The 12203-nt window shown below is 45.6% G+C and overlaps 1 protein-coding gene across 6 annotated transcripts in view; it reads right to left on the bottom strand.

Annotated features, from left to right (window-relative positions):
• The window catches only part of KIF13A (kinesin family member 13A), a 181798-nt gene that overhangs the window by 41110 nt on the left and 128485 nt on the right, over positions 1–12203 (bottom strand). For all 6 annotated transcript variants that reach the window (XR_005030137.2, XM_057493810.1, XM_057493812.1 and 3 more), the window contains exons 12-16: positions 11348–11458; positions 9837–9971; positions 7536–7666; positions 2488–2574; positions 2221–2387 (exon numbers count right to left, since the gene is read on the bottom strand). Coding sequence is in view for 5 of the 6 variants with exons in the window: in XM_057493810.1 (XP_057349793.1) it covers positions 2221–2387; positions 2488–2574; positions 7536–7666; positions 9837–9971; positions 11348–11458 (631 nt within the window). In the remaining variant the exon portion in view is untranslated. The remainder of the gene's footprint in view (positions 1–2220; positions 2388–2487; positions 2575–7535; positions 7667–9836; positions 9972–11347; positions 11459–12203) is intronic.

The raw sequence follows: 12203 nt of genomic DNA, 5'->3' as shown, positions 1-12203 counted from the left end.
ACCTGGCAGGCGGAAAATCGCCACCTCTTCCGGCCCCGTTGGTGGGTCTCGCTGCAGCACGGGCGCAAGCACCAAGCAGCCACGCTGCCGGAGACCCGCCGGGCGCCCCCGTGCTGACGCGTTGCCACCTTTACCCCGGCGTCTGTGCGGGAGCTCCGTCTGAAGCCGCGTGAGAGGGAGGAGCATCTTCAGGTGGGACCACCAAGGGGACGACCACCGGCAGACAGGCTGGTTATCGGGAAGCCACGGAGCAGTAGAGGCGAGCGGCGCACGAAGACCCCCGGGCCGCCGGCACGCCAGCCTCGAGGCGGAGCGCGTCTGTGTGCCCCACAGGGGAGCCCCGCTCGCCGGCAGGGGTGGGCAAGGCGTGAGGAGGGGAAACGTGACTTTCCAACCGGCCAAATGAACGCTGGAGAGCCAGGCCTCATCTGGAACACAGAAGACTGACTCACGCCAACACCGCGAGCCAGGCCGCTGATGACTGCCTGCTTCGGCGAGGAGCACTGGAAGGGTTAACGAGTACCCAATGCTCCGGTTATTCAGGGGCTACTAATACTGGTAGCATAAGGTAGCGACTGGATAAAATTAGCAATCTGTGATGTGGGATGGCCCCTGACTGAACTGATGCCACCCGAACTCTCTGCAGAGCTGGAGAACAGGATGTAGGATCCTGAAACGTCTCCTAAAGAAACAGGCTCTCAACGGGGGTCCCCCCGCCTGGAGTCTGCAGCCTATGCCGTGTTGACACACCCCGTATCCACAAATCACGTGCAGGGACTCGCTGCTCAGGCGCGTTGCTGTGATTCTGATGTCAGAGCGTCACTTTGGGACGTCTTTCAAGATCTCTCCCGACTTGATGAGCAGGTAACGGAGCGGAGCCAGGCGTGCTCTCCAGCCATGGCCGCCCCGCGCGGCAGCCGGAAAGCCCCTGCAGCGCATCTCGATCCCTGACGCCAGTGACGTCCTCTTGCTGCTGTTCTACACTCATCCTGTTTACACTTTACACTGGGTTTTCAGTCTGGCTTTTTCTTCATTCTTTACTTTACAATTAAAAAGAGTCCTTGATGCTAAAAATCCATAAATAGAGATAAATTAAAAGGTCAAAATCTTTATTCCTGCAACAAATCCTCAACGTGGTTTGCCAGAGATCTGGCAGCTGTCTAGCCACGTGCAAACTCTTCTCAGACAGGCTCAGCCGGAGAGGAGTGGGAAGGCCACGCCAAGGGAGGGCTGGGCTGTGGAAGCCAGATGCTCCCGGTCGGGCCAGGGCTCTCGGGGTCCCTGCAGGTCCCCCGTGGCTCCAGTCAGGGATCCTTAGGGATCCAAAGGACAAATACCTTTCTCAGGGGCTCCTAAAAGTACCTCAACTACGTCCTTGTAGAACAGCTCTAGTCCCAGGATGCCGCCTCATGCCTGTGACGGGGAAACTTTCCTGGCCTGTTTCTGGCGCTCAGCTCCAAGCCTGGAGACCAGGAGCCTGGGAGACGGGAAAAGGAAGGGGCAGATCTGTGAAAGAGCAAGCAAGGAGAAGAATTTGGTGTGTGTTTTACTGAACGCACACTGATGTGCATGGAGAAGTAAAGGGTTTCCATTTAGACATACAGGAAGAATTTTAATACAAACACTGAAAACCCTCTGGAAAGAGGATGTAGAAAAAATGTTTTAAGAAGAATCTTCCTTAAAGCTCTGAGATGGGCTGGGGTGCAGGTCCAGCAAAGGGCCTAGCCGGCCTTTCATTTTTGCTGTCAGACTGTAAAATCACCTGGGCTGATTAAAGAAGCCTCTCTGGTGGTGTAGTTTCCAACTGGGTTTACAATAAAATGTCGTGACTTTGATTTCTCACTAGATTCTATCTGAAATTCCTGGATTCAGACTCTCCTGTGGACTTCCATGCTCTGAAGGATTCAGAAAAGACAAACTCAGTAATGGGAAATGGGAAAAGGAATTCCATTCACAGTCTTTCTGTACCCCGGGACCGTGGAGATTCTACGACAACTGGCTTAGGCGAGAGGCCTCACACAGGCACCACCCACTTGCCGGTCACACCGGAGGAAGCACACCAGGCTCTGGCACATTTTCATTAGCCCCTCACCAACGGCTCTTTTAAGGAACTGGCAGTTTGACAGGCCTGAATTTCCAAATGACACTTTAACTTTACGCGCGCTGACCCCTCCCTGAATGGAGTGAGGAGAAGATGAGCCATCAGAGTTAGGGCCTTACCATTACTGTTCAGCGTTTTCATGATAACCTCCATCTGTGCAAACTCGTAGTTATAGTCTGATTCCGAGGACGCTTCACTGGCCGCATCCAGGTCATGTTCAGGGGAGCCCGTTTCTTTTTCAAGGTCTTTCAACCAATCTCGCCGTTTCCTCTTAGGCAAGTTAATTCTGTGGGGTTTTCACCATTAGAGAAAATCAACTTGTTTTACACTCAAGTAGGTAACAGAAAAAATGTATATGAAAATATCAGTGAATACAAAGATGTTACCTAAAAAAGTGGTTGTTTCCCCAGAGGATTCTATCACCATGCCACAGCTGGGTGGTCCCACACACAAGGGTGCCGTTTACACAGGACCTGAAGGGACACCAGGGAATGAGTCAGCTGAGTGGTAAAAAGCAGAAAACCCAGCCCAGGTGCCAAAGACACAACAGGGGAACTTTCTCTTAAACACAGTCTACTAACACCTGAAGAAGGAATAACAGATTTTGTAACCAGTATCAAAACACACGACCTATAAGCAATGACCAAGGGCTGCCAATGTCCCTACAGAGACGGCGCCATGAGATGTGCTCCTGAGGGAGACAGACAGCTACCAGCCAGGAAATGCAGACAGCAGCAGAGGACGCTAAACACACTGCGGGAGCAACAGCAAAATGCCGACGCCGGGCAACAACGAGGTACCTTCAAGGAATAAAATGCACGGAAGGGAGGGGAGCAGAGGGAGGGGGCCTCGCGGGCTGACGGGGGCCTAAGGGAACAAGCGGTGACCATGGCCGGCTCTTCCTTGGAACCTGATTTCAAGGAACAACTGAAAAAGAGAAGAACATTTATGAGCCAACTGAGGTTATCTGGACACTGACTCGAAATGCGACGAGTAGTAAGGAATCGTAAAGGACTTTTAGGTGTGACGGTATCGGAGCTGTGTTTAAGAACACTTGTTCTTTGGAGATACAAATCGAGGTATGTATGGATACAAAGTTGTAATATCTGGAATTTGCTTTAAAATAACCCAGACAGGAGGAAGGAGGAGATGGGAGCACGTCTCAATGCAAGTCAGGCTGTCTGTGAGGCTGGATACAGGGATTTGTTAGACTATTCTTTCTACCTTTTTTATGTTTGAAATTTTTCATAATAAAACATAAAAGCATTCGAGGTTTGGTAGCTGCCAAACTGTAGAAACAACACAAACAACTCTTGACAGTGGTTGTTTTACTGTACATATCAGCCCACAAATGGTGGGCACTGTGTCTGTGGGTTCACGTCGGCCTACAGCCTGGACGTGTCTGACGTCCCCAGGAGGCCCGTGGGCGCGGGCAGGCGGTGCCCCGCGGTGCAGCTCTCCTTTCCCAGCTCTCGAGAGGCTGGGAAGTCGGTAGCCCGAGTAACTCACTGTAAGAGGCTTCACAAGGCTCACGTCATTAGAAGACCTCGGTCGCTGGTCCTCTGGCGTGGCTGGAGCACTGTCCCTGCACCTTCTCTTAGGGGGAGGGTAAAAGTCCTTCCAGAATTGTTAGCCTGTACAATTTTAATGTTCTCATAAATGTGCCCTTCACTTATAAAAGAGATTTAAAAGCAATCAAAACATGAGGGGGCTAATTATAATTGAGTAATTAAAGTTTACTTTGCTAATGGACTGTCAGGTTAAGTTTGATGGAGGAGAGTAACAATTATGTGAGTTTTAATTTTTCAATAAATTGCTTTTCTCATATAATTTCATTATCTGGCTCCTAATCTTTACAGGACTCTCAGTCTCAGGTTTTTGGAATACGGAGAACTCATATAGGAAAATACATTCCACAGTAATATTTCAAGTCTGGTGGCTAAAGTTTTTAATGAAAAAAATACCCTGGAAATACTATTTTGTGTTTTTAATATTCATAAACTTTTTATATTTTATACTAATATTGCTCCCTTTATTCTTACCAATCAAAATGACTCTCAACATTGTTATTTAAGCTTCAAAATTCTATGTCCCATCTACTTGCATGATTTATTAATCTACAAAAATGGAAAATGAGGTCAGAATATATGTATATGTGTATGCATACATACACATATACATATTTTTGCCAAAAGGATTAATGAAAATTTTTTTGTTTTTGTTTTATTGACAAGTTTTATAGAATACTTGTATCTTCTACTTAAACAAACATTCATTAATCAGTTTTTTTTGTATCATTAATATACAATCACATGAGCAACACTGTGGTTACTGGAATGCCCCCCATTATCAAGTCCCCCCCACGTACCCCAGTACAGTCACTGTCCATCAGCGTAGTGAGATGCTGTAAAGTCACGACTTGTCTCCTCTGTGCTACACTGCCTTCCCTGTGCCCCTCCCTATGATATGTGTGCTCATCGTAATGCCCCTTATTCCCCTTCTCCCTCCTTCCCACCCATGCTCCCCAGTCCCTTTCCCTTTGGTAACTGTTAGTCCATTTCATTAATCAGTTTTTAAGGAAAATATTTGCCCATTGTTTATTCAGGTATCTCAAAAGCCCTCCAGAAATTCTAGGAATAGCAGTATTATCAATAACAGAAATACGTCGCTCAGTGTCCTTTATTGTTTTAAACTCTGAATTATAATAAAACAATTCAGTCCTCCATTCTTACTAGTCACATTTCAACACTTAAGAGCACTGTCTTGCTAGCAGGTATCAAAAGTCTTAGCAGATAGAGAACCTTTCCATTATCTCAGAAAGTTCTACTGGGCAGTGTTATTCTAGAATAAAACTAAAAATGGTTCCAGAGCAAATGAAAGGAATGTGATAAGTTTTATTTCTCCTATGTAATGCTAACATTTGTGATCATTTGTATCTTTAGAGGACCTCTATCTAGGTGTATGCACACACACACACACACACACACACACACACACACACACACACACACACACACACACAAACCTATCACTTTACCATTTACAATATGCTCTTATTACAGTAACATACAGAAGAAACAATTACGGAAACTGCCTGGTTTGGTAATGTAACCCAGCCAAAAAGTAATTTCTAGCTGGACACATGCCTGGGGTACTTGGAAGAGGCAAATGTAAAGCCTCTTTGCAGCAATTTATGCACCTTCACCCAGGCCACAACACTCCTACAGATCAGCTCCTGCTGAGGATGTTTACCTAGGAATCACACAAACTGCTTTAGGAAGGAAAGTTATCAGTAGACATGACCGACACCTGGCTTTAAGCCCTGGCAACTTCAGAGCAGAATCTTCAAGTAAAGACAGTGAGTGACAGTAAAATTATTAAAGACCTACGAGGAGCAAAAACAAGACCCTCCCAGTGGACACCAGGCCTGCCCAGGACAGGGCTTCCTAAACTTCTACAGGTGAGAAACAGAGACCCTGAAATGGGAAAGTCAACAGGAACGGTAAAGTAGCAGGTGAGGCATGACCACAGGGTGCATCAGTGGCCATGAGGACAGATTTGAAGAAATAATGACCAAGCCTTAACCCTACATCCCTCTCTTGCTGCATCTCATTTCCTTCTTCACAACCAAGATTCTTGGCCCACCTCCCCATCTGCCGTTTTCTTGTCTTCGCATTGTCTCCTCCCATGACCCACCTACAAAACCCCTAAGCCCCCAGGTTGCTAGTATCTTCCTAATGGCTGTGTCCGACAGACGCTTTTCAGCCCTGGTTTTGATGACTTCTTCCTGAACACCTTCTTTCCTTGGCTTCTGTCACTGTTGCTTGCTGTCACCTCTGAAGCCTCTGTGACTCCGTCGTCCCAGCCTCCTTCATGGATTATCCTGAGACCCTCTCTAAAGTACTCGTTTAATCCTTCCACTATGTACTCTATGCCCAATTTCAAAACAGCAGCACTGGTAACATCCAATTCTCCGTCTCCTGTGTAGCTGCAGCCCTAAACCCATTGTCCACCTGGGTGCGTCCACACCCACCTTGGGGGACCCCCAAGGACACCTCAAATCCAAAGTACCTACTGCCCTCCAGACCTGTCCTTCCTCCTGTGCGCCTTTTTGGTTTAGTAGCTTCACTGTTTTTCTAGTCTCCCTTGGCAGAAACCTGTAATCATTACTGACTTCTTTTCTTTTACGAATTGAGTCTCTATTCTGCCGCCCTGCCACTCGCTGTGTTCCCATGACAGCATTATAATAATATCCTAACAGGTCTCCCTGCCTGCAGCCCTGCAAACCCTGCTCACTTCCTTCCTGCCCAGTAACTGCTGTTTCTGTACATTCTCCTCCATCAGGCTTTGAGCTCCTATGCTTGGAACCCCAGCGCAGGACCTGGAGCAGAGGGCACTGAATGACTGGCCTGCTACCCTGGAGTTCAGGGAGAGAGGGCGATGGGGCAAGGCAGGGAGGAAAGGAGAATGGGATAGAAGGACATGGCATGAGGACCTTTGGTTAAGATCATCTTTACATACAGCCTTGAGCATATATATTGGATAAATATGATCAAATCTTCCCATTGTAGTATACTTTCAATATATATAATTTTACGTATCAATTAAAAAAAAAGAATATGAGAAAAAACCCAGAGCTTCTAATATAGGGCTTTAGACAACACAAGGCTAAAGACTATTTGAACTTAAATAAGCAGGAATTAGGGAATAGTATCATTTCACCATTAAATATCCTAACAATTATATTCTATAAGACCTACACACTTTCACTGATCATATATGCTATTATTATCTCAGTTTTTCATCACTTAGAAATGTATAAGGTCACTATTAACAGATTAAGTTAAATTGAATTTAGTTTTCCTCATAAAAATGAGAGCTCTGAGTTATGTTTCTGTGTTAGGGAATATTGTTATAGGATCTCATTTACCCTTCATACCCAATCATAAAATAACTCAAGACATCATTTAATAGAAATTAAAAAGTAAATATATTATCCTATCAATTCACAAATTTTTATATCACATAGCCTGGTTTAGGAATTTTTCATACAATGGGGTTATCTGATTAACTATCTTTTATACAATGTCTTTCAGTGAGTAACAACTAGCTTTATTCAACATTTTTTTATTCAATATTATTTAGTGTGTCAGATACCGAGCCAAGTGATTGATGTTTAACTACTATTAGCCCCACTTATAACATAAGGAAATTGAAGTTTAGATAAAATAAGTATCTGGTCTAGGTGCGCCCAGCTGCAAAGCCAGCCCCACCAAAGCCGGTGCTCTCAACGCTAGTACACAGCTCCCTATAATCCCAGGAGCAAATCCAGGAAGCCCAGTGTAGCCTTAATTTCGCTATAACTGAGCCAACAGACAGAAAGAAGACGTTGCTCCTTCTGAAGATACACCATGTAGCTGTTTCCTCTTCTTACCTTGCACTTTCCTTTGGAGTAAGAGTGACGTCTCCGTCAGACGCTAGGTCAATCTCACAGTGCTCGGGCTGAATGCCTATACCGAAGAGCTGGATGTCCTGAGAGGTATCTGCACCCACCCTGGTATGGTCCTGGTGATAGGTTATTAAAGAAAGAAACAGCCTTCACTTACACATAACTCAACACGCGTCTACCACGGTAAATACGAATAACCCAGCAGCATAAACATGGCAACATTAAACAAATCAGACAAGAGGTGTGAGCTATCCAGAGCGCTGTACGGCAAAAGCTCTCCTTAACACACTAAATTAAAAAATGTTTAAACCCGCTGTGAAAAAAACCCTGATCAGCAGTGTTATATATTCAAATATAAGAAAACCAGGCTTGACAGTAGACTGCTTTGAGTTCCAGTTTTAACCTGACAACTTACTATTTATGTGACCACAGGCAAGCCATTTCCCTCTCTGAGCCCCAGTTTCTTTTTTTTGCAAAAACTAGACAATACCATCAATTTTATCTACCTATCAGGATTCTCTTAAGGAACACCTGTGTTAACAGTGAAAGTGCTTTGAAAACAGTTATTTAAATTCAGGAACCACTAAAAGTAGTTTCACAGAAAGTTGTATTTGCATATATATAAAACTCTTAAAATGATAAAGAGTTACATTTCTAATACCAATATTACACAGAGTGCTGAAGCCTGTGGGTTTTACAATGTGCAGATTAGTGTGATTTTAAATCTCAAACCTCAGACCTATGAGGACTGGGACTCCTAGTGATTCAGCCGCGGGTCATCCCTTTTGTTTCTTTTACCCTAAAATTCATTGACAGTATCAGTTTCCTATTCAACAGAGAAAGTGTAAGGCTTGGTCTTTTGAAGTTAAAATTTCAAAAAGAATTCCTCACCCCTTGATCATTTCCTAAATGAACAGATCTAAGTCCATTAGTGGACGCTCAATAAGTCGGGCTATTTGTGCCATATTTATGTCTCTGGAAAAAGTAGGATAAAAAGGAAGATAGAAAATTGAGGCCCCTTTCTTCAGTTTTAGCTTATTCTCCACTGCATTCTGCATATTCACTAGGCACATCAGAACCTTTTGCAAGTAGGTAATACTTCTGCATCTAGAGATTTAGGTGTGTGGACAGTGTACATAAGCTGCCTGCAATCCACAGGGCCCCAATCCTTAACAGTTATTTAAATAGTACTACATATATTTACATACTATCATAACTCAGGAGTGTGTGTGCATGTATTAAAAACACCCTGACGGTCAGCTGAGTGCCCTGTCTGTTGGGGTGCTCCCTATCAACACCGATCAGGTGTCCTGTTTCAAACAGATGTCTTATTTCTCACTTAACAAAATGAGCCAGCATTTCTAAAGGTGTGGTCTGAGAACCCTTGGGTCTCTGAGAGCCTGTCAAGCAGCCCATGAGGTTAAAAACACGTTAATGGAAACACTAAAAAGTTACTTGCTTTTGTTCACTCATTTTATCACAAGTGCACAGTGCAGTTTCCCAGAGGCTGACAGACTGTGGTGATGCTGAGGCTCTGAAGATTAAAGGGCTGTACACTTGCACATGATGGACTTCTAAATGCTCCCAGTGCTCATATCTAATATGGTAAACACAGGTGGATGTAACACAGCTACACAGACGTTCTTTGGAGTCCCTGACAGCTTTTGAAGGGGTGCAGGGGGGTCCTGAAGCCAGGAAGTTTGAGAAGAGCTATAGTAAGCTGTGTGATGTGGTCAGTAGCATGGCCCAAGTGCTGAAACTCAAAGGCCACCTACCATGTCCACGCCTGAAGAGTGATTACGGGCCCTGACGTCATTTCCTGGGGCTGCAGGTATAGAGGCATGGACATGGCAGGGCCCCAGCTGTCGATCTGCCACAAGAGTCCGCCTTAGGCTTGTGCTGACCCTGAGGTACCTTCAGAATTACTCAGAGGCATTAATGGTGCCTCTTCAGAGCTTCTCAGGGTCTTTGTGGCTGAACTCAGAGATTCTCAGAATCCTCACTGCCGCAGCCAGGGATCACCTTGACACCCCCAGGGGCCCGCCATGCCCCTCTGAGCCTGCACAGGAGATCAGACCTGACTGACCAGATCCGACAGCTCCGCACAAAAAGGAAGAGCTGGTTTCCACTCTCAAAGATTACGTGACTATCCTATCAAACCTCTCACTGTTCAGGAAGGCTAAGCTGGATACAAAAAGCAAAATCGTGGATACAGCTTCCAGATCCACATGGGAATCGTACACGAATGGGCCAGGACTGCAATGATTCATTTATGTACTCTCTTACCTTTAAATAATAAACCAGAAGTTCATTGAGAGCAGGGTCTGCATTCAGGTTGACTAAGTAGCACTTGTCGTCCCCCACCTTGATGCCAGAGGTCTCCAGGGAGATGCCCATACTCTCCAGCTGTCGTTGTCTCTCCTGCACACCACAGACAAAACGGGGAGCTCTGTTTGCTGGTGATTCACAAGGTGTAGCCATGGAAAGGTTCAGTCACTATTTCTGGGGCCAATGCCAATGAAATTACACATTCCATTCAGTTCAACCAAGTCTGCTGCGTGACATCTTGTGCCAGGTTGCAGGGGTACCAAGGGTGACCCAGACACCATCGTGCCCTTCAGGCACTTGCAGGCTAGCAGAGGGGGTGCGACCTCATAACTAGACTCAAAAGAAGAGCGCCCTGCTCCCCTGGAGAGGGACGTGCTGGGGGGTCTGAGAGGCGGGAGGTCATGATGGACCGTTAGGAGACCAGGAGAGGCCTCAGGAAAAGACTACGTTTGGGAAGGTTCTGGAAGCATAAGAATCCCAACAGGAAGAAATTGGGGAGCAGCAAGACAAGGGCAGGCTGCTCCAGGGAAGAGGAGCAAAGACTTGGGGCACGCGGGGTGGTTTCAGGTGCCAAGAGCCCCTGGTAGAGGTGGGCAGGGAGGGAGATGGGCCTGAAGAACCGGTGGGCTCTCTCCTGCCGAGGGCCTTGCATTCAAGAGACATTTCTGTGTTAGGTACTGACAGAGGGCAGGGGACACACAGCAAGTGACACAAAGTTCTTTTCAGGAAGACTTAGGTTCTAATGGAAGGAGCAGACCAGTCAATACAGACTTTCCGGTGGTGATACACGCTTTGAAGAAATACGAAGCAATGTAAGAGGGGCAGGATGTGAGGGTGTGTGTGTGTCAATGAAGTCCACAGGAAACCTATCACAGAAGGCTGGCCTAGCCCCAGATGCTGCTTTCAAACCATCCGACCGGCATGGTGCAGCGTTTCCGAAGGGTCAGTGAGACTGAAATGCTCATGACATGCACAGTGTAGAGACTCGTGTGGGTGCACGTGCACATGCACATGCACGCACACACACACACACATCCCTGCTTTGTATTTATCTCAAGTAATATTATTATATCATGCAATACTTTCTAACAAGCCCAAAGAATCAAATATATTGAAAAAGCTATGATGAGCTGCATGTTATAAATCTTATGCCAATCAGGTAGCTGTGGGCTTTGCCAGGTGACCCAAAATCAAAGACGGATTTTCTTCAGATGTGACAAGCTGGGAACATTACAGACACTTCCTGTACAGTGGCCATTCAGATTCAGGGCTCTCCACACCCCTGGCAAATACCCACACCGAACTAACTGATCCAAGACAATGCAGTCAGAGTCCTGAATCCACCTTTGCAGCCTCCCGGGTCAGCAGAAACTGGTCCCAAAAGACTTTCAAGGACGACAAACGGCCACAAAGAAAAGACAGCAAGTGAGAAGGAATCTCAATATTTTAGGCCTCGCCTATCAAGCTACCTGTGCAATTTCTTCTGTTTTCCTCAGCTTCTCTTCCCAAGTCACCGTTAGTTCTTTTATCAGCTTTTCAGACTCTTCGAGCTTCTCTTTCAGTTCAGGGGCCTTCATAGCCTTTAAAAAGAAACCAGAGATGCCTTATTTTTCCCACTGTGATGGACAAGACAATCCCTCATCATCCTTCTTAGGCAGTTATCACCAGAGTTGGAGGCAATTAAGTCACCCACTGTCAGGGTGGCTTTCAGACTTTTATTAATCATAGGAAATGTAAGAGTAAATGGCTCCTGCTCTTTAAAAGAGGAAAAAAAATACCATACCCTGAATTTGATTGATACAAATCATTACAAAGTGATTTTATCCATGATACTTAGATTTCACACTTAAAGACCTGAAAGATGCTGAAGTTCATCTTCAAAACAGAAAAGTAGGAAAAAAAGTTTACTTAAGCAGAATTCTTTTTCAGTAAGACACAGATCAACACACCTCACCAGTAAATGCATTCCAGTTATATTAACCTGCAGGAAAGGTGAAGGCCTTTTGTTTATTTTAAAATTTGAGTCTGGGCCATTTGAACTACTTCTCTTACTAACGGTGATAAACTTAGCGTATTTATTACTCACTTGGAAACAGGACATCTGGTGGTAAGGGCAGTAATTTTCTCCTGACTTTGCTTGGTAGGAATAACTAAGGAGTCTAAACACAGATACAGGAGCTTCAAAAACTGGGGGCTTTACCTGGCAGTGATATCCTTTGACACCTATAGCCAACATGAGCTTGTACAGAGCATGACCCTATGAACAAGAAAGACGGCAGAGCTCGGACAAGAGGCCGATGTGGAGCTGATCTGGCATCTGGCTGC

Source organism: Manis pentadactyla, chromosome 16 (genome assembly GCF_030020395.1).
Source record: "Manis pentadactyla isolate mManPen7 chromosome 16, mManPen7.hap1, whole genome shotgun sequence".
In the NCBI taxonomy this organism is placed as follows: domain Eukaryota; kingdom Metazoa; phylum Chordata; class Mammalia; order Pholidota; family Manidae; genus Manis; species Manis pentadactyla.
This window is presented reverse-complemented; position numbering and strand designations above follow the sequence as displayed.